The sequence below is a fragment of the Thamnophis sirtalis genome, unplaced genomic scaffold (assembly GCF_051295495.1).
Source record: "Thamnophis sirtalis isolate CommonGarterSnake01/CBP01778 unplaced genomic scaffold, rThaSir2_p1.2 scaffold_5, whole genome shotgun sequence".
NCBI classification, from domain to species: domain Eukaryota; kingdom Metazoa; phylum Chordata; class Lepidosauria; order Squamata; family Natricidae; genus Thamnophis; species Thamnophis sirtalis.
Window position 1 is genome coordinate 29,290,162 of NW_028261385.1, and position 25,546 is coordinate 29,315,707.

At 40.7% G+C, this 25,546-nt stretch overlaps 1 protein-coding gene across 1 annotated transcript in view; it reads left to right on the forward strand.

Annotated features, from left to right (window-relative positions):
• Window positions 1-4,527, forward strand: part of RAB3C (RAB3C, member RAS oncogene family) — a 98,771-nt gene extending 94,244 nt beyond the window's left edge. Inside the window, exon 5 of the mRNA XM_087715531.1 lies at window positions 2,566-4,527. Within this exon, the coding sequence (XP_087571657.1) occupies window positions 2,566-2,756 (191 nt within the window). The 3' untranslated portion in view covers window positions 2,757-4,527. The remainder of the gene's footprint in view (window positions 1-2,565) is intronic.
• Window positions 4,528-25,546: the final 21,019 nt, after the last annotated feature.

Consider the following 25,546-nt stretch of genomic DNA (forward strand, 5'->3'; position numbering starts at 1 on the left):
GTGTTGATCTGCCCAATACTCAAGAAATTCACCCTAGATTCAGTGAATATGAATAACTCCCATTCGATCTCTATCTCCCCTTTTTGAAAGGGTAATAGATAAACTGATGTGATTGCAGTTACTGAGAGCTTTGGTGGCTACAGACAGAGGTGATATTCACTTACTTTTCCTACTGGTTTGCAAATGTGAGTGCCCATGTCCCACCCGCCCACCCGCGACTTCCACTAGCGGTTCGACCGAACCAGTCTGAACCGGCTGAATACCACTTCTGGCTACAGATGATTTTAACTACCTAAAATCTAGTTGGAGTGAAGTGGTGCACATGTATAATATAATATAGTATATACAAGGAGACTTTGCTTAGGGAGTGTTTGCATTTACATTAGTGATGAAAAAGTAATTTTATGACCACTGCATTAGAATCCTCTTGGCAAAATGAGTGGCATAGAATTTGGATAAGAAAGGAAGAAATAATAAAGCACAGCTGCAGTTTCACAAGCAATGTGAAAATACAGGTCACTAACTTTAGAGAACTCAAAAACATGAGTACTTAACCCTTGCAATCCTTGATTAGATCTAATGAAAATATTTATTCCCTATTGGAGAGCCAGTTTGATGAAATGGATAAGATAGAACTCTGGGAGATTGGGAGTTCTAGTCCCTCCCAGCTGGGAGATCTTGGGCCAATCATACTTTCTTAGCCCTAGGAAGCAGGCAATAGCGAACCTGTCTAAAATCTTTCCAAGGAAACTGCAAGGACTAGTCCAAGCAATCAACAGGAATTAACCATGGGCTTGAAGATATCCCCTCATCCCTAATGGATTTGTGCATAGCTTTAGACAGGAAGGGAAATAATGCTCTGAAGTCTATTTGGATGTGAATGTAAAACCTGTCAGTGCCTCTGTACACTAATCACATCTTTACTCAAGATTATGCAAAGCCAACTGCACAATCCTGGGGGAAGACACAGCTTCTATAAAGAGTTGCTAGCCAAAGTTGCATATGTCATTACAGTCCTGATGTCCTTTTTCTCTGTTCAAATCCAGAGCATTGTCCTACTTTATAATATGGATTTTGGATTTTGTAACAATATAATATAGATCATGGGTCCCCAAACCCTGATCCGTGGACCGGCACTGATCTGCAGCATGCCAGAAACCAGATGTTCTGACCTAGGCTTCCCCAAAAAGCATGAGGCAGATTCCTGGACCCAACAAAACCCCTTTTATTAAATGAATGTGAATTGCCCTCATTCACATTCAGCAAAGGCCTGGTAAACAGGTGGATTTAAGACCACAGACCTTATCTAGCTTGGAAAGCTGCCATGTAAATATTTTCAAAACTGAAGTGCTGTGCAAGGAAAGACTTGGCTCAGAGTCTCTGAGATTCACGGACAGATCTTTACACTCCTGAAATGAACAAATGAATGAATGAATGGTTTCCTGCAAAAGCCCACTCCCCTTTCACTTCTCTTTTATTTCCTATGGGAGGGGCCATTCACTGTCCGCCTGTGGCTTTACTCCTAAGTTGACCCTGATTCTTAGCTGTTCTTTTCTTCTGGCAGCTCTATGCATGCGTACACTAGGGACAGGCTCCAGCTGTTCCTCTGCTTCACTGCTGTCTAGCTCTGAAGGCAGCTGAGAACTGCCAGACGGTCTTGGCCCCATCTCTGCCTTTAACGTGGAACCCTCATCCAAGCCTTCCCCAGCCTCCAGGACTGACCCATGTTCCTCCCCAACCTCCTCACTGTCCAACTCTGCTGCCAGGTCTGCTTGCCACTGGTGGGCCACAACACCAGGCTGTGCAAACAAACGAAGCCCCATCTGTGGGACGCAGGCAGCACACAAACCATGCCGCCTCTAGTCCATGGGGAAAAACTCTCTCCATAGAACTTGTCCCTAGTGCCCCAAAAGTTGTGGGCAGCTGATCTAGATGCACTCCATGGTTAGCTCTCTCCTTTCCCCCAAAGATCTGAACTAATCAGAAATGGATGGAGATGGGTTTTTTCCTCCTAGTCACACGGGGAACAAAACAATATATCAATCATTGTTTTAACTAGGATGATAGAAGCAACCCTTGCGCTACAATCACAATTGGGATCAGAATCTTTGGTCATGCTATGTGACCACACCTGATTTTACAACCATTTACAACAGTTGTTAAATGAATTATGACATTGAACAAATCCAGCTTCCCCAATGGGCTTTTTTTTGCCAAAGAAAAAGGTCACAAATTGTAATCATGCGACAGCATGGATGCTGTAACCAATCATGAATTTGATCTCGTTGCCAAGTGCCCAAATGACAATTACGTGTCGGCAAGGGTGTTGTGACAGTGTTGCAATGATAGTAAGTGCAAATACAGATGGTCATTCATTGTTTCAGAGTCCCTCGTACGTAACTTTGGACCCTTGTTAAATGAACTGTCATTAAGTGGAAGACTAGATGCATATCTATATTTACCTTATCGATTTCCTTAGTCCTTTCAGTTGCAGTCTACAAACCTTATTCCAAAGTGAGGTGATTAAAGTTTGATGATATCCGTGTTTTGGGTCTCTTTCACTAGGTTTCGAATTCTTTGAGACAAGTGCCAAGGACAACATCAACGTCAAGCAGACTTTTGAACGGCTTGTGGATATCATCTGTGACAAAATGTCTGAAAGTCTGGAGACCGATCCTGCTATTGCTGCTGGTAAACAGAACACAAGACTAAAGGAGAGCCCTCCACCACAGCAGCAACCCACCTGTGGCTGTTAATAACATCATTGTCAACCAAGGCAACTCCAGTGTGTTCTTTGGCCAATAGAGTATTTACCTAGGTCTATATGCCTTTATTTATAATGTCTTACTGGTTCATTTCAGAGGAGTATACCTCTTCTTTAATGTCCACTCCTGGTAAAAGATGTATTCAGAGTTACAAATGTGTAAAGAAAGGACACTCTAATTTCTCTGCATTTGGCCTCAACGCTTAGATGGCTGCTTGTCTTCTCTGTGATCTTTCCTTTGTTCCTTCTAAATCTATCGCTGCTTCAGCTGGTGCTGTGACCTCCGTCACAAATTCTGCCTGGTGTTGACTCTTCCATCACCCATTTTCAGTTGTTGCTATTTATTCCAGGGCAATGACCAAGCAGTTCAAAAATATGACTCCTATTATTCAGCATTCTGGATCAACATAAAAACTGCTGAAGTGTAGCAATGCGATTCTGCAAAGGCAACCGTAAGTAGTCCTCAACTTATAACCACAGTTGCAACCAGAACTTCCATTGCTAAGCGACGCAGTCGTTAAGAGAGTTACATCTGATTTGATTAACCTTTTTTTCCACATTCATTAACTGCGTCATGTGGTCAGGAAGCGAATCTCGCCCTTTTCCCATTGACTTTGCTTATTAGAAGCCCTCTGGGAAAGCCACAAATGGTGATATGGTGACTATGGGAAGCTGCAACCATCATATATACATGGTGGTTGCCAAGTGCCTGCATTTTAATCATGTGACTGCAAGGATGCTGCGGCAGTCATAAGAGCAAGGACCAGTTCAAATTTTGAATGGTTGTTAAACAAATGGTCGTAAGTTGAGGACTATCTGTATATTATTTAAATAACTTGCCAGAAGATGAGTGGCTCCATGTGGCAGGGATCTGGCACTTTTAGAGAAATCATACGGTGTCCCTAAATAATTACAAGCATGCCACGCTCTCATTTTCATCGTAAGTGAGGTCTCCTACTCAAAGCCAAGATATAGAAGTTCAGAAATAGGTTTTGCAAAAACCTGCTGCTACCTACTTCTAATTGGATTTTTTAAAATTAGTATCAGCACTGATTATCTGGCAAGGTCCCATCCATCATTAGACCAGAATTTGTCTATGCAGTCCTTCTAAAACCTTAGATGCAATTCCCAGAGTCCTTCCAAAAATGTCCATCCTATTATGATTCTTAATGTGACTGAATTAGAAAATTATTAAATCCTGTACATTCTATGGCAATCTCATTGCTTGCATGTTTTTCATTTTCATTATCATTCAGTTAAAATGGTATTACATTTAATGTTTGTTCTAGTTGCCCATTTCTTTGGTCTGGTGCACCAATTCTTTGTAGTTCACCATAGAATCCCAGGTAAAGTGGATCCATAGCCAAACACTATTGCATAGTAGTTGGCTTATTTAGATCACATTTATTGCAACATTTAATTCAGTTTCATTAAGAAAAAACGATATATATTCCCTACTGATCACATGAAGACAATTGCTAAGAAAGATAGACAGATTGGACTAAGTCTGTATGAAGCTGACAAAATCCTGTTTAAATTGTCGATGTGATTCAGGGAAAATTAATCCAATTTTTTTCCAATGCTCAAATCTAATTAATTATGTTTATTCAAGTTGAAATTCAGAAACCATTTGGAGAAAACTTCCAAATCATTTGAAAAGATTTAGAGAATTCCAATCTGATTCAATCAGTAGAACTGACTGTCCTGCTTCATTTGGAAAATAAGTTTAATTCAAATGTCCATATGCAAATAATAAAATGTAACAGAGCTTGTCCCCCCTCCCGCCCCCATAGTACCTATTTTCATTAGAGAAAAGGAGACAGGAAGATTCTATCTCCAGATATCTGGATTCTTATAGCATCTAAGGAGACTGCAAAAAGAAAATTGTGAGATTTCAGCATTTTTGCATATTATCTCAGGGGATTTGATCTGGGACATTTTAAAAAAACCCATTAAAAATAGGGATTCACACTGTCATATGAAATGCACAATGGTGCCCGACATCTAGAAAACAGGTGCTGTCCCCTACTTGCACTACGCAAAATACTTTAAGATTTCCAATACAGTCTGTATGTTTATTTCCATATCAAACACAAACATATAAAATTAAATGCAGTCAATCTTTAAAGGGCTTAGCAAGTTCATTCAAAACAACTCTTCACAAGTACATATAATACCTGACTAATGAGAAACTGCAGGTAGTAGATACAAATAGCCTCAACACAGGAGGAGCATAATAAGAGGAAAGTGATTTAAATTCTTTTCATATCTGTTTTGTATACATGGACTCTATGATCTTTAAATGCATTTTTTTTTAATATCGTCCCTGTGGAATATACTTGGTCATGAAAGAGTAAATTGTAAAGGCTTTTAGTTTTCTAAAAGTCCAGCCAAACTTAACAGCATGATGATGCTGAAGATATCTGCAGTGATCCTGTTTTACATTGGTAGTCATTTATTAATTGATTAGTCTTACAGCCATATCACAGACTGTACATCTCATGTTCCATTGCCACAGAAGCTCTCCTACAAGTTTAGGTCAGTAGCTCCAACTTATTTCCTTTATGTTGGCCATTACATGGTCCTAAAACATTATGAAGACCTCCACTTAGAAACCAGAGTCAGCAAGATAGTAGCTGTAACTATAACATGTCCATGGACCACGCTTATAATTTCAATGTGATAAATCTATTCTAAAGGAATATTACAACAGTGGAGACTCATCTATTGAAAAACTGCTTTTCCGGTTCCTAAAACTAGATTCCCTATTTCTCATGGGAAAGTCATTTTTCAGGTCTTATAAAATTTTGTTTTCCCTTTCCATTCCACTTTCATTGATATCATCAGGAGCTATAAAAGATCTTGACTGAATCATAAGCTTTTAGCAATAATTTGACCCTGATTATTTTCTTGCAATTTTTAAAGAGATTATCTAAATTTGGATGGTTTCTGATTATTATTATTATTATTATTATTATTATTATTATTATTATTATTATTATTATTAACAACATTAGTAGCAACAAAATATTCAACAATCACAAAAACATAGACTGCATCAAATGATTATGAAATCTCTGGATGAATTTACCAGGGCAATGTGCCAAATATTTTAATTATAGTCCCCTGTGCCAAGATATTTACTTCACACTATGTTAATTAGTTCTCTTTCTGAAAGTGGGAAGCAATTTTATCTCAACCTGCATGTTTCATCTTCACTGCTTTGGGTCAAAAGCCTTCAATTTAGCATGGCTCCCAAATAAATATTACATGTTTATCATTCTTCATTACATCCCATTTTAAATATGGATTAAATTCCAGGTTGATTGATCAAGAATAATAGATGGAAATTAAAAATATAGTTAATTGCAAGGAAATATCTTCCATATATCGGTTGTTGCTACAAAAGGAGAGTAAGATTTAACCCAATGTATGCCATGTATAGATGTATTTCTTGAATTTCTGGCCTATATAACCATGGATGCATATTATTAGGGCAGGCACTTCTATTTTGGCCCTGCTTATTTATATATGTGTGACATATTGTGAATATATATATATATATACACACACACATACATACATACATACATACACACACACACTTTTATGTGTGTGTGTGTGTATATGTGTATATATATATATACACACACACACATAACACACACACACACACACACACACACACACACACACACACACACACACACACACACACACACACACACACACACACATATATATATATATATATATATATATATATATATATATATATACACATATACACACACACATAAAAGTACCCTTATTACTAGCCTCTCTATTTTTCTTTCCCACTTCAAATTGGTGCCCAGATAATTAAAAGGTGTGAATCTGGGACTAAACTCCTTAAATGCTAAGAGACTATTACAAAAACGTGCAATACACCAATAAGGAGCATTTGGACATTCAATGTCCCTATTTTTTACATAGTTCAGGCAACCCCTTCACCACTACTATTATGTTTTTCTTGTCTTAACTGACCCAAATGTCTCAGAGCATCCTTTGACTTTGGCCTCTCATTAATATATTTCTTTAGGTAGAAACTATGTTGTGGAGGAGGAGAGTTTTACTCTAGAACAGGGGTGTCAAACTGGTGGCCCACAGAGCCGATGTGACACACGCAGGGCCACACCCATTCCAGCTTTGCAAGTGGGAAAAACATCACAACACGTCATTTGACATCAACGTGATGTGGCACGTTTGACACCCGTGCTCTAGAATAAGTGCAAAAAAACTAATCCAAATCAAAACCTAAAAGAAGGGGAGGGAAAATTAATTTTTTTTTGTTTATCCACTGTGGTCCTGATTTGACCACCAGTTTTTGCAATTTATATAGCCAAGCGACAACTTTGGGTCAGGATAAACTGCAGCACAGGGGATGGTTCAGACTGGAATGTAGAAATTAGCTATTTTTTAAAAAGCGAATGTAGGTTAGACTCGATGGAAGTGGTAAATATATGTGTGCAGGTTGCGCCACTTCAGCCTGTAGGTGGAGGCTTTTATATGCATGATATTTACAATTTTTCCTAATATATATAATCTAGTAAGCAACTTTCTGAGGTACATTATATGCATTCTATGTACAAGTGACATACATTCCAAAGAAGGGTATAATCCACAGGATAATTTCTTCTTTTCTACAAATAAAGTGCAGGTTGCTGATTCATGCAAAGGTTACAGAACGAATTAAAAATTCCTCTGTCATTAGTTGAAACAATAGGAGTGATTTGGCTGTTGTCGTTCCATGATTCCTACTGAACAACTTTCGCTAGTCTAGATAGAATCTTTTAAATGCACTAAAATCATTTAAGAATACATACAACAAGGTTACAAAAATATCAAACTGAAGTTTAGAAAACCAGATAGTAACCAATATTTTGCTTCTTTATTGTTAGAGAATTGAGGTGGAGATTGAGTGAGGGAAAAAAAGAGGAGGAAATGGGAAAAACAATGTTTAATCAAGAAATTTAATTAGGAAAATTGCAGTAAATTACATTCTTGAGTGTTTTTACTCTCAGCAGGAGCATAAGGTTTCTTCATAAAATCTCCTTTTGTAGGTAATTTTACCACAGATGTGTGAGTCAAACACTTACAATATATTGTCCATAAACACATAATGCAAACATAATCTATCAAAGGTCTTACGTATCTTATCAATAAATTAATAATTTGGGGCTTAAACTCACTTTATGAAATTGCAAATGATCTTTGTCATTTTGTGTGCCATTAATTCAAGGCAGCACATAAACAAAAAGGAAAAAAAACACCTTATATATAAAACTGTTTGCTTGATGTACAAAATGCAGAATAGCTTGGTCTGTCCTTTCTGTCAAAATGTTTCCTTTCTCTTAGCTGCAACGTATGTGACTGTTAATGGAACCATTTATACTTTCGTATTTATACAGAGGGCTTTTCCAAATGATTAATAATGCAATGGAATGTATTTTCTGGAGGATTAATTATCTGTGTTGGTAAAGTGCTTTTTTAGCCAGGATTGTATATTTCCCTGACATTCAAGAAATTACTGTTCCTGGAAAACTGAGATTCTTTTTCCAAGGCTATAGTACTATCTGAATTACAAAGTTATATTGTATATATACCATAGATTCGTATACGATCGTGCTAATGACATCACAAAAGAAGAGTGGCACAGGTAACTTACTGCTCTGGGTGGTAGGTTTGATTGGTCCATTGCTAAGGTAAGAAGGAGAGAGCTTCCAAAGGAGCTGGACATGATTAAACTCTTCTCCCCAACTCATTGCAAATATTTAGACCTTGCTTCAAAAATTCTTCCTGGACTTTGCCTTGCCACTCTGAAATCATGTTCACTTCATGTAGCTAATCCTTCTTTGTGAAGACCTGAGCATGCTTTCACCTTTCTTTAATACTCTTCTCCATCTTAAGTGAAATGGTTTTGCATTATTGTGAACTTAATTAGCCTTCAGTACACTGCATGGTGCAGCCTCCCTTGACCCAACAACTTTCAGAGATGCTTGACTGCAGTTATTATTCACCAGCAAGCAAGCATGCTGGCTGGAGAGTTAGGGATATTTTAGCTCAGTGCCACTAAAGGGCACCTGGTCAGGGATGATTGACATGGAACACTACCTGAATAGCTAGATCTACAGTATGTGGCCTTTCCAGAGCTTGAGTCTGAAAGATTCGATTTTTCTTTCTGGTCAGCTCAGCTCTGATACATCCAGCTGTACTGCCTGCACCTTACTTATTTTAAGAATAGAGTGCTGTGGTGCACTACGTTCACTGGAGTTTGCTCCTAACTTGCAACCTTCTTGTTTTCTAAAAAAATGTAACGGCGGTGCAAGATTCATGTCTGTTGATGTCCGTTTTTGTCAATCACAGTTACTAGAGCTAGTTTTCAATGTAGATTGAAGTTTTGTTCTTCCTGTCAAGTACCACTATATTTTCATTTGAATATGGATCAAATGATGTAATTGCTTCTGTGATGGCAAAATCTGCATATGTCCCCACCCAAATTGTGCTAGAGACATCCAGTGAAACCTGGACTGAACTCTGAATTATCCTAGACGAACCCATGTTGAACTGTCCTCAGCTTGAACTTTTGTCTGTTGAAACAAGCCTGTATGGCAACTATGAATGTTGATTTTGTCAAACCAGGGCTATTATGGAATGACAAGACCCCCGAGGGTCCTTTTGTAGATTTTGCTTGTTTTTGATATGGGCAGATTCTCATATATTTATATGTATATTAGAAAGGCCAAAAACATTCACATCTCAGGTAGCTTTGGTTACTCATAAAACATACATTTCATTCAATTAATAAGTTACTAAAAAGTTTAGAGCAGGGGTGGGCATTGGGCCATATATGCCCCTCCAGATGTTGAACTCCAATCTCCAATCAGACCTGTCTAACTTAGATAATGATAAGACATATTGGAATTCACAGGAATATGGCCAGTCTTGGTTCTGTAGCCAATAGAACATTGTTTCCCAAATACAGCAAATAGTTTTGTATTAACAGCTATGGGAATCATAAAAATTATGCTGAATTCCAGCATTATAATTCCCATAATTATAGCTGGCTAATGTTTATTTATTTCATGTAAATAGGTCAGTCATATTTCATTCTCATCCCCCATCCTCCCACAGGCAAGTAGGTTTTTGTTTTTTTTAGTTTTACATTTGAAAGACTTGAATTCAATATGCTCAATTCAGGTTAAGAGAACTTTGTTGTTATCACTGTTAAAGCTTATTTACTGTATGTAAATGCTCAAGTCCCACTTTACCAAATATATTTTATTTCTCATGGCAACTCATTTCCCTTCTCAGTTTAGTGGTGACAATCTCTGTACAGTTCTAGTCCCCCTCCTTTTTCTTCTCCTCTCCTTGTCTCTTCTGCTATGTGGAACTTGCCAAGAAATTCATCTGGTCACTAGCAAGTGCCTCTAGTAACTTCCCAACCTGTACAATCTATATTTACAGTGGCAGCAGATGGCAGGCTCCTGAACACAGGATCCACTTGGCATTTTAAAGGAGAGACTGACCTTAACTTTTTGACCACCTAATCTCTCTTTCCAAACATACGAAACTGATCCTAGGATTTGCTTACCACCTAACCATGATGAATTGGCAGGAATGGGGAATCCTGACATGTGACCTTGCAAACTAGTGTTAAATAGAACCTGTGCTGTGATTCCTGTTCAACATATTGTGAATAATGTCAGCTAATGTGTTGTGATTCAGTTGGACTTGTCAGAATGTATATACTCTTTAATAGTGTTTGTGTAACTGAAATGTCTTAAATGTTGCATGAAGATGTTACTTAAAAATAGATTTATTTTCTATTTTTGAACACCTCAAATCTGAGGGATCTTGGGCCAATCAGTGCAATATTTAACGACCTACTCAGTGTATATAAACCTGTGTGGAAGAGAGAGTTGTGTTGAATGTATGAGATGCCTCCACTTGTTGTTTGATGACTGTGTGGCTTATTTCAACAATTTCTATTAGCTGTCAAGTGTCTGATAGTCATGTGTATATCATACAAATGCTATTGATAGTGTTGTGCAAAAATATTCTATTCCTAATTCTGTTAAATTATTTTTCTTATATGAGATAATTATATAAATATATATACACCCCCACACACATATGAAAATGTCCATGTTTCCTTCTTTGCAAGTGCATGTTAATTTTACTTCTAGAACTATCTTTAAAAAAAGATTGTGCTAAAAATAAAAAGAGTGAAGAATATTTTTAGTTGAACCAGCTCAAATGTTTGTGCTTGCTAATGTGCTGCGCTCATGGGTTTCGAGTGAAGTTCCAAGTACATTTCTTCAGAAAGATTGTTAAGATTGTTATATATAAAATCTTCTAGCTTATTCCCACTGAAAAAGAAATGATTTTAGCTCTTACCCTACACCTTTCTTCAAACTACTTATTTTCTTTAAATGTAAATTTCCAGAATTCTTACCAATATTTGCAGTGAATTTTTGGACGTGACATCCACACTTCTGAAGAATGTTTTTGGGTAAAGCTACTATAAAACACCATTATGTTAGGTCACATTCTATTGGAATAAGTATTGTCTTCAAATGAAGCTTATTACTTGGCCTGACACTAGAAGAAGAACAGGATGGAACTTCTGGCTGGGGAATTCTGGGAGTTGCAGTCCACACATCTTGAAAGTCCCAAGGTTGAGAAACACTGCTCTAATTCTTAAAACGTATTCTAGAAACATTGTATTATTCCAAATATATATGTACTGTACAGGGGTGGGGTCCTGCCAGTTCTAACCTCTTCTATATAAGAGGTTCCACAAATCCACAGTGCCGTTTAGAACAGGTTCCAGCTCCCTCCCCCTGCCCGTCTGCACATCATCAAGATGAAGAGCGAGAGGAGGAATTCTGGGAGTTGACGTCCACAAGTCTTAAAACTGTCAAGTTTGAACACCCCTGGGTTTTTTTTCTAAAGGGTTAGGGGTGCAAGAGTCTTCTAACTTGACAGCTTTAAGACTTGCGTGCATCAAATGCCAGTTTGTGAGCCAACATTTTGGTTGCTAAGCAAGAGCATTGTTAAGTGAGTTTCATCACATTTTAAAAGTTGGCCACGCCCACCCAGCCCCATGGCTGGCAAGTTACCCTCACCCAGTCACATGGCTGGCAAGCCACTCCCACAAAACAGGCCACACCTACAGAAAAGGTTCTAAAAAAATTTGAAACCCACCATTGGTACTGTATGTTAGACAACCTGGCACATGCATCTTATATGTCGGCTGGCGACTCCCCGGGGGAGGGCCTTCTCTGTAGCTGCTCCCTCTGGAATGATCTCCCCATTGAGATCCGGACCCTTACTACCCTTCCAGCCTTCCGCAAAGCGACTAAGACCTGGCTGTTCCGGCAGGCCTGGAGCTGTTGAGTTGTCCAGCCCCATTCTAGGTTGTGAATGTTGTTGCAATTTTAAACTGTTGTTTTATTTTTTATATCCCCCCCTCCCTTTTTATTGTAAGCCGCCCTGAGTACTTTTGAGAGTACTAAATAAATAAATAAATAAATAAATAAATAAATAAATAAATAAATAAATAAATAAATAAATAAATAAAGTGTGTTAAAATGTCCCTTAAAAAAACCCCAGATCTTTCACTATACAGATATTGAAAACACAGTTCTGTGTAATAAATTTATACAAAACATTAAAGTGTTCTAATACAGCCTGAGACAGATTTACTCAGAAATAAGCTTCATTGATTTGACTGGTAAGTAGATGGACTTATTTAACTTACTGTCCAACCAGGAGCAAATCTGAGCAAGTTTGTCCAACAGATGCCAACAGATTCCTCCCAGTAGCCCTGCAAGTAAATTTCCAAATCAGTCATCCTCGGAAGAGCCATGTTACCTTGAACAGGGTAGCCAGATGACTATCCTCTGATGTAATACTGATTTCACCACCCTTACTACCACAAGATAGACCTTAATAGCAGCTATTACTCATGCTGGTTTGGATTTCTCTTTCCTATCCTCCTTTGGTGCTCTGGGTGTCCCTTCAACTATTTCACATCCTTCAGATCCTTCATAAAACAAGAGAAGTTTTGGATCCATGGGAAAAGAGGTTGTGTGAGTATGGGCATGATCTAATCCAAAGCCAGAGACTCTTAGATGACCATAGTTGACTACCTCCTTCTGCCCTGGGTTCTCAATTGATGCTACCCTTTGAAATAAACTTTTGCTTTCACATTTTAATTCAAAGTACATTAAAACAAATACTCATTGGTCATTGGGCTAATTTTCATGAGACATTAGCAGAACCAACAGGTATAAGCAGGGGTGGGCTTCAAAAATTTCAGCAATGGGTTCTCTGCCTTGTGCGCATGGCCATGGTGGGCATGGCCTAGTCAGCCTCCTGCACCACAGCCAGGTGGAGCGTTTTCATCTTCCCCAGGCTCCGGAGGCTTTCCTGTTTCTGGCCTTCCAGAACTTCCAGGAGATCCATTTTTCCCCCTCTCCGAGCCTCCATGCGGGCCCTTCACTTACCTCACATCCAAAATGGGCTGCATGGAGACTCCTGGGAGAGGAGGGGAGGGGTGGGAGTGGGCGTGGGCATGGCCATCCAGTGGTGGGATTTGGAGATTTTCCAAACTGGCCAACATGTTAGCTATGGGTTCTCCCAAACCCAAGCGAACCCGTAGCAGCCCACCCCTGACTATAGGGAACCATCTCATTAAAATGGCAGGGCTTTTTTGCCGTGTTTGTGTGATAGCCTGAAAAAAGTGGAGCTGTCTTAGGGAGTAGAGGACAGGCACGGTGCTTGCACAATGTAAAAGCAAGTCTTTCAAAACGTTTCTGAAGCATGCACAATCCACTCAGTTTCTTTTTACTTGTTTAAATCTTTAATTTAAGATTGAAAAAACCAACAACTGTTTCACGGGAAAAAAATATGACTTTCCTCAATTCATTTGCAGAAAAAAAGGGAAGCTTCTGCCAACTGCCAGCAGTTTGATCGTGACCGGCTCAAGGTTGACTCACCCTTCCATCCTTCCGAGGTTGGTAAAATGAGAACCCAGATTGTTGGGGGCAATAGGCTGACTCTGTAAACCACTTAGAGAGGGCCGTATAACATTATGAAGTGGTATATAAGTCTAAGTGCTATTGCTATGGCTACTGCAGAGGGATAACAAAACTGTTTTTTCTTAAGAATGGAGAGCAGTTTCCTTCGGAGCCAAAATAGTGTAACCCAATTCATAATGGTATCAAGATAAAGAATATGAAGGACAAGACACAACAGAGTAGACGATAGGAAACTGACCTGCAGAGGGGAACATTTTTAGCAGCAGTCTTTTGTTCATGAAATAAAGTACCTCCATCCTATTCATGAGCCAGAATTACTTAGAAGCAGACGTTCTGATTAACTATACCTTTTCAAGTCAAACTGAAGGGCTGTGTCTCGAAAAAAAAATCTCACTTTAGTTCACAATCTGGGCACAAGATGTTTATTTTCGAATGGCATCTTTCAGCTGAGGTGCCTGTTCTTCAAAACCAATTCAAGCCAGGCATTTTTTTTTTGTTAGAAACAAATCTAGCAAGGTAAAATATAACAATGCATTTAAAATGGAGAGTCAAGTACGGCAGTTTCAGGGTGTTCCGATACCCATCCTAAGAATGATGGACTCCTCCTGCCCTGTACACTTGGCAACCTTGAAAAGTGGCTGTATTTGCATTCCTGTGGGTTTGCTGGAGTTCCTCCATAGGAGGAGGAATGCTGGGCCAGTCAGCCTGCCAGAAATGTGGTTAACTGGTGTACGCTTCCTTCGTGTGTCCCGTTCTGTTCCCTCAGAGGCCTCAAGCAGTGGTAAGGCACACAGTAATTGAAAGCACCATAAACAGCTCCAAGTGAGCAATCATCATGCCATTAGATTTCTGGGTGGTCTAGGGGCACTTTCAAATGGCCAGAGGAGCACAGCCAAGCCCTCCCCAAGCTGTCAACACCGTTGTCGCAACAGCCCAGGATGATACTCATACAACCTCTGGAAGAACAGCCAGCTGACATCACAATCTACTTACCAGGCAGTTTTGGCCTGGCTGCCCAAAGTCTGGTGCAAGGGTCACATGGAAGTGCCAAGATATTACAAATGGCAGAAAAAGAGAGCTAAGGTACAAGTGCTAGTGTGAGTTCCTACCAGTGGATCTCTATCAGCCCTTTGAGGAAGTCCAGACAATAAACAAAAACCATGAGTCCTAAAACATGAGCTTGAGTCTAAGATTGCAGTAACAGAACCTTGCAAGCAGTCGTGGGATCCCACTGGTTTAACAACCAGTTCGGTGATCGCACACTTCCGTCATGCACGTTCGCTTCACTTGTGCGCCCGTCTGACGCACGCTGTACGCGCATGCACAGTTTTGAGAAAAAGTAACTTTGGCATTACTGCTGGGGAGGAAAACAGCTGAGGCATGGCAATCAGCTGAGAAGATATAGGTGAGTTAAGCGCAGAGGTGGGTAGGTGGCCTTATTTCATTGTGGGAGCCGGTTCAACCGATTTGCTTCCAGCTGATGGTCAGAGCTACCGGTTCAGCCAAACCAGTCCAAACCAGTAGAATCCCACCCCTGCTTGCTTTCCCCCCTCCCCTGCCTTTACATTTCAGAGAACTAGGGAGAGTTCCTTCTCAGATGCTTTCTCCAACCTCATCCCTGCTTTGGATTCAGATGTTTTTTGTCAGACCATTGTCTAACTGCAGGTCTTCCTCTTGTCTTCCAATGTTATTTGCACAGCCATTGCAGAATATGACTCACCCAAGCATTTCAGACCTCAAGCAAAGTGCAGCTTTTGACATTTGAAATTTGGGACAGTCATGCCAGAAGGAAATCAGTTTGGCTGCCCAAAGACACTGATGGCATGGGATCAAAGAAAACCAGCTGCATCGAGGAGCAGTGCCCAAACCCTATGTGGAAGTGATGTAGTATACCTAGAGTTGCAAGGACTACACAGTTTTGGATGGGGCAGTTCAGTTTGAAGGTGAATCGAGCAACTTATCCCTTGAATTGAAATTTGAGTCTGGTCTGTAAGGCCATTTAAAGTGATGAGTTGGATCAAATGTCCTTGAATCATACTTAGTGCACTAAAAGCTGGCTAGGAAAATTCTTGAAGTTAACGTCCACATACCTTAAAATTGCAAAGGTTGAAATCACTGCTTTAACGTGATGGTTTTCAACTTTTTTCATCTCACTACATAGCTCTCATAGACAGGATGTCTGGGTCACAGAATTAGAAGTCCCATGTTATGGGTTTCTGGGATTCAGGATAAGAAATAGGGGCAGTCCATCTGGTCATATCACAGAGACTGAATTCTACCTACACAACACTTCCTATCATTTTTGGAAGGGTTGATGAATTAGCAAAAAAAAAAAAAAAACCTGAACCTTTCATTGCTCACAAACCTGGGCAACCAAGCATTACACCAATGCTTTTGATTTTGTTTATTCTCAAACATGTTTGTAACTTTCTGTTCTTATCTGGTCAAGGTAATGACAAATAGTGCTGTGACGATGTCTCTGATAGTGCCATGAATAGCCAGCCAATGTTTTGCTACTTCCATAAATCCTGCCTATCAGAATGTCAAGACTTGACATTAGAAAGCAGTAGCATTTAGACTTATATACAGCTTCACAATTTTTTACCCTCTTTAAGTGGTTTTCCAAAGTCAGCATTTTGCCCCCAACAATTTGGGCTCTCATTTTACCCACCTCGGAAGGATGGAAGGATGGTTCAATCTTGAGCCTGGTGAGATTTCAAATTGTCAAATTGAAGGCAGCCAGCAGGCAGCAGAAGTAGCCTGCAATATTGCATCCTCACCACTGTGCGACCACAACTTATGGTAATGTTCTTCATTTTCATTCTCATAATGAAACATTTCCCAGATCCAAAGATGAGATACAATACAATACAATACAATAGCAGAGTTGGAAGGGACCTTGGAGGTCTTCTAGTCCAACCCCCTGCCTAGGCAGGAAACCCTATACCATTCCAGACAAATGGTTATCCAACATCTTCTTAAAGACTTGTGTTGGGGCATTCACAACTTCTGGAGGCAAGCTGTTCCACTGATTAATTGTTCTAACTGTCAGGAAATTTCTCCTCAGTTCTAAGTTGCTTCTCTCCTTGATTAGTTTCCACCCATTGCTTCTTGTTCTACCCTCAGGTGTCTTGGAGAATAGTTTGACTCCCTCTTCTTTATGGCAACCCCTGAGATATTGGAACACTGCTATCATGTCTCCCCTGGTCCTTCTTTTCATTAAACTAGACATACCCAGTTCCTGCAACCATTCTTCATGTTTTAGTCTCCAGTTCCCTAATCATCTTTGTTGGTCTTCTCTGCACTCTTTCTAGAGACTCCACATCTTTTCTACATCATAGTGACCAAAACTGAAAGCAGTATTCCAAGTGTGGCCTTACCAAGGCATTATAAAGTGGTAACACCACGTGATCTTGATTCTATCCCTCTGTTTATGTAGCCTAGAACTGTGTTGGCTTTTTTGGCAGCTGCTGCACACTGCTGGCTCATATTTAAATGGTTGTCCACTAGGACTCTAAGATCCCCCTCACAGTTACTACTGTTGAGCAAGGTACCACCTATACTGGAACCTGTGCATTTCGTTTTTGTTGCCTAAATGTAGAACCTTACTCTTGCCAAGCCTAGCTGCCAAGAAAGAGAATGGTCAGAAGGTAAAAGGGTGAATTTAAATCTTTTAAGATCTCCTTTTTGGAAATTTTGTGCACTAAATCACAAGGACCAGTTAAATGGCATCCTTCCGCATCACCAACCTGCCAATGAGCCATGCCAACCAGTTTGCCAACTGTGAAAAACAAACAGTCCAAGACTGATGAAGTCTTTGATTTTTAATAAGAGTTTACTTTTTTTAACAGTTTTTGGAAGTTTTTATTTTTAAGTTGGATCAGAGTACTTTTCTCATTGGTCAGGCATAGCATCTGGTTGAACATTTTATCAGATCTCCACACTGTTGATTCTTGAATCACAAAGTAAGATCAGATCTTGGTTGAGTTGCACATCCCTAACAGATGATTAATACCTGACTCCTTTTTCCTTGTTCTATGTTATCTGCCATGTGAATGCTTCCTTTTCCTAAAATTAGATCATTTCCATTTTGCTTCCACCATACCCGGAGAGGGCAATTCGAACTAGAGGCCATGTACAGATAGCCTTTCAAACTTTTCCCACCAAATTTATCTGTAGATGGTTTATTTGAATTTCTCCAAATGAAAAAACAGATCTTCAACATTTTTTAAGAGGGAGGACATTTCCTAATTGGTAATGGTAACACTACCACAGACAAAAACACTATATGGAGAAATTCTGTCATAATTTCTTCCCTTGGGATTTAGTCAAAGCTAAGGAACGTCATAGATCTTTGGAGAAATGGTTATACAATGAAAAACAAGAACTTAATGTTCAAACGCTGGCCCCCTTGAACACCATTCCATGCATTTCAAATTTCTTTTCTTTGATAGAAATTTCAAAAGCAAATTCTATTTCATCTAATTCCTCTGTTCAGCAAAATTTGGAAAAGTTTTCCTTCTCCTACTTAGGTACTTAGCCAAGAATATGAATGGTAGAAATAGCAGCTGGCATGAGAATCTGTTTTGTCATACACAAGCCAGGGAGTCAGTGACCATTTCTGAAAGCATATTTCTTCTCTGCCCGATTATAAATAAAGAACCCAGAATTTTGAATACAGAACTGGAGCCAGTACATATTATATAGAGCTATAGTTTCTGATGTATGCAAGAATTTACTGAAAAAGTCACCTTATTGTCGCTTTTTTCTATTATGTTTTGGAAAGGTCTCTATTACTAAGAGTCCTCTAACTCTTGAAAGGGCCTCTTGCAGACCCTAGATGTCTCTTCATACCTGGAGCCTCCATCTCTGTAGAAGAAGTTCATTGTTGGATGCCTCTGCTACAAATAAGGTTCATGAGAACATTAAAGCTTTGATGAGTTCACTGGCAATTTTTCACATTTTTCCCTACATAACTTTCTCTTGAGTTTCAGTCCCCAATATTTTGCTTGCGGGTAAAAGTATCCATGCAACATCTTTCTTGATGTCCAAAAAATGTCTTTACCAACACATGGTACTCTACTCCTTCTACTCCTTGTTTGACCCTGGTTAGAATACAGAAGTGCAAGCTAACTCACTATTCACTGCCATGAGTTTGATCCTGACCATCTCAAGATTGACTCAGCCTTCCATCCTTCTGAGGTAAAATGAGGATTGTTGGGGGCTGTATGTTGACTCTGTAAATCACTTAGAGAGCATTGTGAAGCGGTATATAAGTCTAAGTGCTATTGCTATAGCTAATGTTAGGTTTCTAGGTTCTTTTAATTTAAAAAATGATTAGGAAATAACATTCTGCAAAACAAAGACTTTAATGGGTTATTGTTAGTCATTTTGCAATATGGTATCTGTTCTGTCCCCCTTTCACGGCTCGTTAACCAACGGCGAGCAGACAAACTTAAAAGGAACTTTCTTTATCAGTTCTCGGTTCAGACTGGCTTCGAGCCCAAAAATAACATAAATACAGTCTCTGACCAGATAATGGAATGAAAACAAATCTTTCTTACGGCAACACACGTTGAACAAAACGAAAGCAAAACACTTCTTCCAAAGTCTCTAAGAATCAGGGTTACAGAAATCAAAGCACTTCTCCAAGTGTATCTTCTTGAATCAGGGTTACAGGAAACACAAAGCATTTATCCAAGTGTATCTTACATAAACCACAACTGATGATCAAGCAATGTTGTACGAACCAAGGAATGCACGAAGGAATGTTGACTCATCGACCATCGACCATGGTATCCTTCTGCGACGACCGCGGGAGGTGGGGGTGGGAGGCACTGTTTTGCAGTGGTTCTCCTCCTACCTCTCGGACAGGTCGCAGTCGGTGTTGGTCGGGGGGCAGAGATCGTCCCTGAGGCCCCTAACATGCGGGGTGCCGCAGGGTTCGGTCTTATCCCCCCTACTATTTAACATATACATGAAACCGCTGGGCGAGATCATTCGGAGGCACGGGATAAAATACCACCAATATGCGGACGATACGCAACTGTATCTGTCCGCCCCGTGCCAACTCAATGAAGCGGTGGACGTGATGAACCAGGGTCTTGAGGCCGTTAAGAACTGGATGAGCGCTAACAAACTGGTACTCAACCCGGACAAGACCGAGTGGCTGTTGTGTTTCCCTCCCAACAATTTGGCTAATGTTCCAACACTTAGGCTGGGGGGTCAAATTTTATACCCCTCAGATAGGGTCCGCAACTTAGGAGTCCTCCTGGATCCACAGCTGACTTTTGACCACCAGTTGTCAGCTGTGACCAGGGGGGCATTTGCCCAGGTTCGCCTGGTCCGACAGTTGCGGCCCTACCTAAACCGGGAGGCTCTCGCAACAGTCACTCGAGCCCTTGTGATCTCTAGGCTGGAATACTGCAATGGGCTCTACATGGGGTTGCCCTTGAAGTGCATCCGGCGACTGCAGTTAGTCCAGAATGCAGCCGCGCGAGTGATAGTGGGCGCACCGCGGTTCGCCCACGTTACACCCATCCTCCGCGAGCTGCACTGGCTACCTGTCAGTCTCCGGGTGCGCTTCAGGGTACTGATGACCACCTTTAAAGCACTCCATGGTAGTGGATCTGGGTACTTGAGAGACCGCCTTCTGCCGATTACCTGCCTCCGACCGATTAGATCGCACAGGGTAGGCCTCCTCCGAATCCCATCCGCCAGTCAATGTCGACTGGCGACTACACGGAGGAGAGCCTTTTCTGTTGCAGCTCCGACCCTGTGGAACGACCTCCCCGTCGAGATCCGTACCCTCACCACCATCCAGACCTTCCGCGCAGCCCTCAAGACCTGGCTCTCCCATCAGGCCTGGGGATAGGTTCCCAATTTACCCGCCCGAGTGTTGACTGTTGAATGAAAGTTGTGTTTTATTATTTTTCTTTTGTTCACATTTTGTTTGTCTTTGATATTGCACCCCCTTCCTTGTGATTGTAAGCCGCCCTGAGTCCCCTCAGGGAAAAGGGCGGCCTATAAATCTTAATAAAATGACTAAAAAAAAAAAATGACTAAAATGACTCCTGCAACTAGGGCATGGCAGCATCCGTCCTTTTATCTCCAAAACCCCACTAATGAGCCCCAGCTGCATCGTTAATCTTGGATTCTGAAAAGACTCACAGAAGACTGCTGCTGAGTCACAACAGGTATCTATGAGCCATAGTTTATATATACTGTCATTATTAATTTTAGAAATTTAGATTTTTTTACTAAGAACAAACATTTACACCTCAGTTTATATTTAAATTGAAGTAAATCAATCTTTTTCTGTAGCTACTCTCATTCTCACTCAAATGAATACAAATTCACATTATTGATTAAAGGTCTTAATACCATATGTAGTGACTTTTTGATAGGGCTATAAAGGATAAACTGCAGTGGTACAGAATTTAAAAGGGTGGTCATTATTTGATGTAAATGCAAATATTTTAAACCAAGTGCTTTGTTCAAGACATTCTTCAGTGACAATTGACCACATGGGAACACACTATTGATTTCATTCCAGATTTCAAAAATAGCACTTTAGCTTTTTCTGAAGAAGGACTTGTTCTGAAATAAGCTCTTTTCTCTGGTAACTTTAAAGCCTTCAGCCTTCAGCCTTCAGCATATTTAATTCACCAGGACATCTGATTACTTATTCTTGAGTAATGGGCTTACCATCTCCTATGCCCATGATAGCGAACTTATGGCGTGCTCATTCCAGAGGTGGCATGCAGAGCCCTTTCTGTGGGCATGCGCTGTCGCCAGCTGCACTTTTGGTTTCTGGTGCGCACATGTGCACTGGACAGCTGGTCTTCACAAGTGCCAGACCACCTGAAAACGGCCTGAAAAGCAGGCAAAAACTGCCATGCACACACATTCTGTTTTGGTCACTCAGTGACAAAAAGGTTCACCATCATTGTCCTATGCCATGACCTCAAACAGCAGAGGGCGCTGTTATCTTCATAACTGTCTCAAGAATATCTAACCTGTTAATAAAAAATATAGAAATGTTGGTGGTACATTCACTCATTCTTTCTTCAGATTATCATAAAGTAGCCTTCTAATCTATAATCCGTAAATATTTCAAAATATATGTTCTTATTTTCATACACATGCAAACAGATGCACAAAATATATAGTATACATTTTCTCTTTTGTTTGTATTTATTATAAGAATTCATTTATGATATTTGTGTCTGGTATAAAAAAAAATAATCTGTCCATTTTAATGTTGATTGTTATTTACTTCTTAGGGCTTATCTTTAATCTAAAATGACTATGAGCGAGCAATTCACTTCCTTCCTTTTCAACGAAAACAATGAGGAAGAAGTATCTAACAAAAAAAGAAAAATTTCAACTAAATTAGGTAAAGTTTGACAATCCAAAGAAGACTTAAACATAAAAGCATGAATGGGGCGGCTGGTCGGATCAGTTCCACTCTCTTTAAAAACTAGCTTTTAATGGCTATTTCTTTGAAGCCCAACTGGGTAAGAGCTAATCTGATCCCAGGAAGTAACCCAGGGTGGGATTCAGCTGGTTTGGACTGGTTCGGCCAAACTGGATGCTAATTTTACATCTGGTTCACCAAACTGGTAGTTGCAAGGGGTGGCTGGCCCCACCCACCCCACCCCTCCCAGGAGTCTCCATGTGGCCCATTTTGAATGCCAGGTAAGTGCAGGGACCACACGGAGGTACTGAGAGGGCAAAAAATGGCCCTCTTAGAAGTTCCAGAAGTCCAGAAACAGGCTAGTTTCTGGCCTTCAGAGAGCCTTCGTATCCCACAGGAGGCCGTTTTTGCCCTCATAGAGGCTCGAAAAAAGCTTTCAAAGCTTGGGGAGGGTGAAAATGCCCCCCCTGTGACGCAGGAGGGCAAGTATGCCACACCCACCCTGGCAACACCCACCAAGGCCACACCCACCCAGCAACTGGGCAGAAAACCGGTTGCTAAATTTTTAAAAAAACTTAAGAGAAGATACTGTACTTGAAGTAAATCTACCAATCTCGATCTTCTTGAGTGGACAGAAGCCCTTAGATGGGGATGGTTATTTCTCAAAAGGCCAACGATAGCTTCTGCTAGATTCATAATCTAGCCTTTAGATTCTTTCTTCGCTTTCTTTTCTCTGACTGCTCTTCCCACCTCAAACTCAGGTTTTGTGCATTGAATATAATAAAGTGAAAATCACTGTTACTTTGATTCTAAGACCGGGCAACGGTTTAAGGCAACACAACCGCTTTAAAAGCAAAGTGACCGTGTTGCTTTGGATTGTCCTGCTTGTATCCTCCTTCTCAGCTTTCTTCTGCAGAGCTCACACTGTGAAAGAAAACTAGAGGCACTTTCTTCTGTTGCATTGACCAAACACTGGGTGGCTTTACTAAACACTGCAGGAAATTCTAGCCTGCACTGAAGCTGTTCAGCTTGCAGCTCATGTGCCAAACATCTTCCAGGCTGGTTGTGTTGTGGGCAATCTCTGTCGTGCCCTGAAGCCACCCAGCTGGAGTAACTTCAGAATGCGCAGAAAATCTTCCAGACAGAGTGGTTTCAGTAAATACCATTGCACTGAGAGAAGCCTTCTCTTTAGCATTGGCTGAAAACAGTTCAAAATACATGAGTCTCGTTTCTTCTCTTCCATGAAAGAAAGCACATCACTCAGAGGTCAAGCCTCTGCTTTGAAATGAATTTAAGTAGCTTTGCACAGGAATATTAATATTAAAAAAGGATACATCGCCTGCATTTTTATCTTACAGCCACAGTTTTGGTGGAGCATCTACTTTATATGAAACCGTCTTAGGTTAAATGTCTAGTCTTTCCAAACTAAAATGGAAAACAGTTTAGCGAACTGGGTACTTGGAGAACATGGCTTCACATTTTTGCTAGATGCCACGTGGTTTCCTGAGATTTGGCTTAGAACTGAAAACTCAGCCAATTACGTGTTGTAAAGCACAGGGTGCTATATGAGCACTGCCAATTAGGGCTTCTTAATTAAGCCACAGTTAACAGGCTATGACTTAGGTATGACTGTGAAGCAGATTTAAGACTGAGTAAGAGACAGACTAAATCACTATTTTATATTCCTAAAACAATTTATGGAAGTTTCCATTACTTCTAATATTATTGCAGCAAGTTCTGTCCTCCAGAAGAAGCTTCTATTTTTCCTCCTCAGACTCTAGGTGTTTATAATATATTTTAGGGGTGTTTTTCAGATGGCTCTATTGCTCTTCATCCATCTGCAGCCCAATGGTGAAATTCAAAGAAAAATTCCTACCGTGTTTTGTGGGTGTGACTTGGTGGGTGTGGATTGGTGGTCATGTGACCAGGCGGGTGTGGGTTCCGGATCCCATTCCAACTGTACTGGCCCAGTGGCATCCACATGGGCGCGTGAGCACCTCTGTGAGCCAGCAGAGCTTCGCGCAGGTGCTGTATGTGCCATGCACATGCACAGAAGCGCAGAAGACTTAAAAGACTGGTAAGGAGCTCGGGCAGACAGGTGGGCCCTCTGAAGCACCATACCGGAATGGTATCTGGTTCTCCGGGCAGGTTCCAGTACGCCCGTATCAGGGCGTACTGCCTGCAACCCACCACTAGTGTGGTTGCACAACTGACTCACACACAATGCATAAGCAGCTGGACTTTACACAAAATGGCCTCCTGCAACAAGCAGGAATCTCAGAGACAATCAGACACAGTTGATTGTTGCACAGCTGATCGGTGGTTAACGAAATGCTTTTAAAAAGTTTTTTAAAAGTTCCAATGATTCCTGGGCACAGCTGATTGTCACACAGCTGATCGTTGGAACTTTTAAAAAACTTTTTAAAGCCTCCTCCGGTTGTCTCCTCAGTGCTAGCTCATGCTCTCCCTCCCCAAATATAGTGACTTCCTCCCCAGGCCCCCATCCATTTCTCCCCTCCACACACACACACAGAGCTAGATAAAACTAAATAAAAATCCAGCCCAGCTTCACTGATTACAAGTTTGAAAAGACAATGTGGCTCCACCTGCAATCAAACTACACTTGAGGAGGGAGAGCACAAGCAAGCACTGAGGAGACCACAAGAGGAGGCAAGAAGCCAGACAAAGAGCCATGCTGTAGCACACACACTTTCCCCCAGCCTCTTTCTTTTGGAAGGCTTGGATCGGCTCCCCTCCAGCTTCTCTGCCTCTCCTCTCACCCCAGTCTGCCAGCAGGAGATGAATGGGTGAGCTTTATTACTTTCCAGGCATTTCCCACCCAGACAGCAGGCTGCATTTGCAATGGGGGAGGTGTTGGGGGAAGGTAGCGATGGAATGGGGGGATGGCAGAGGATCTGCTTTCAACCCATTGGAAGAGATATCCAATCCAACTTTTGTGTCTGTGTGTTTGAGTGAGAGAGAGAGTGAGTGAGAGAGGGAAGGGGGTAGGAGAGATAGTCCAATCCAACTTCTCTGTGTGTGTGTGTTTGAGAGAGGGGGGAGGGAGGGAGAGAGGGAGGAAGGAGGGGAAGATAGAAGAAAAAGAAAAATAAAGAAGGAAACTTCTTTTGCAAAGGAGAAAAACAAATGCTGTCGCTTTAAATCGGAACTGAGCATGCCTGGCTGTGGAATTCTGGGAGTTGAAGTCCACAATAATTTTAAATTGAAAAGGTTCAGGAAAGAACAAATTGGTTATATGGTTATATGTTATATGGT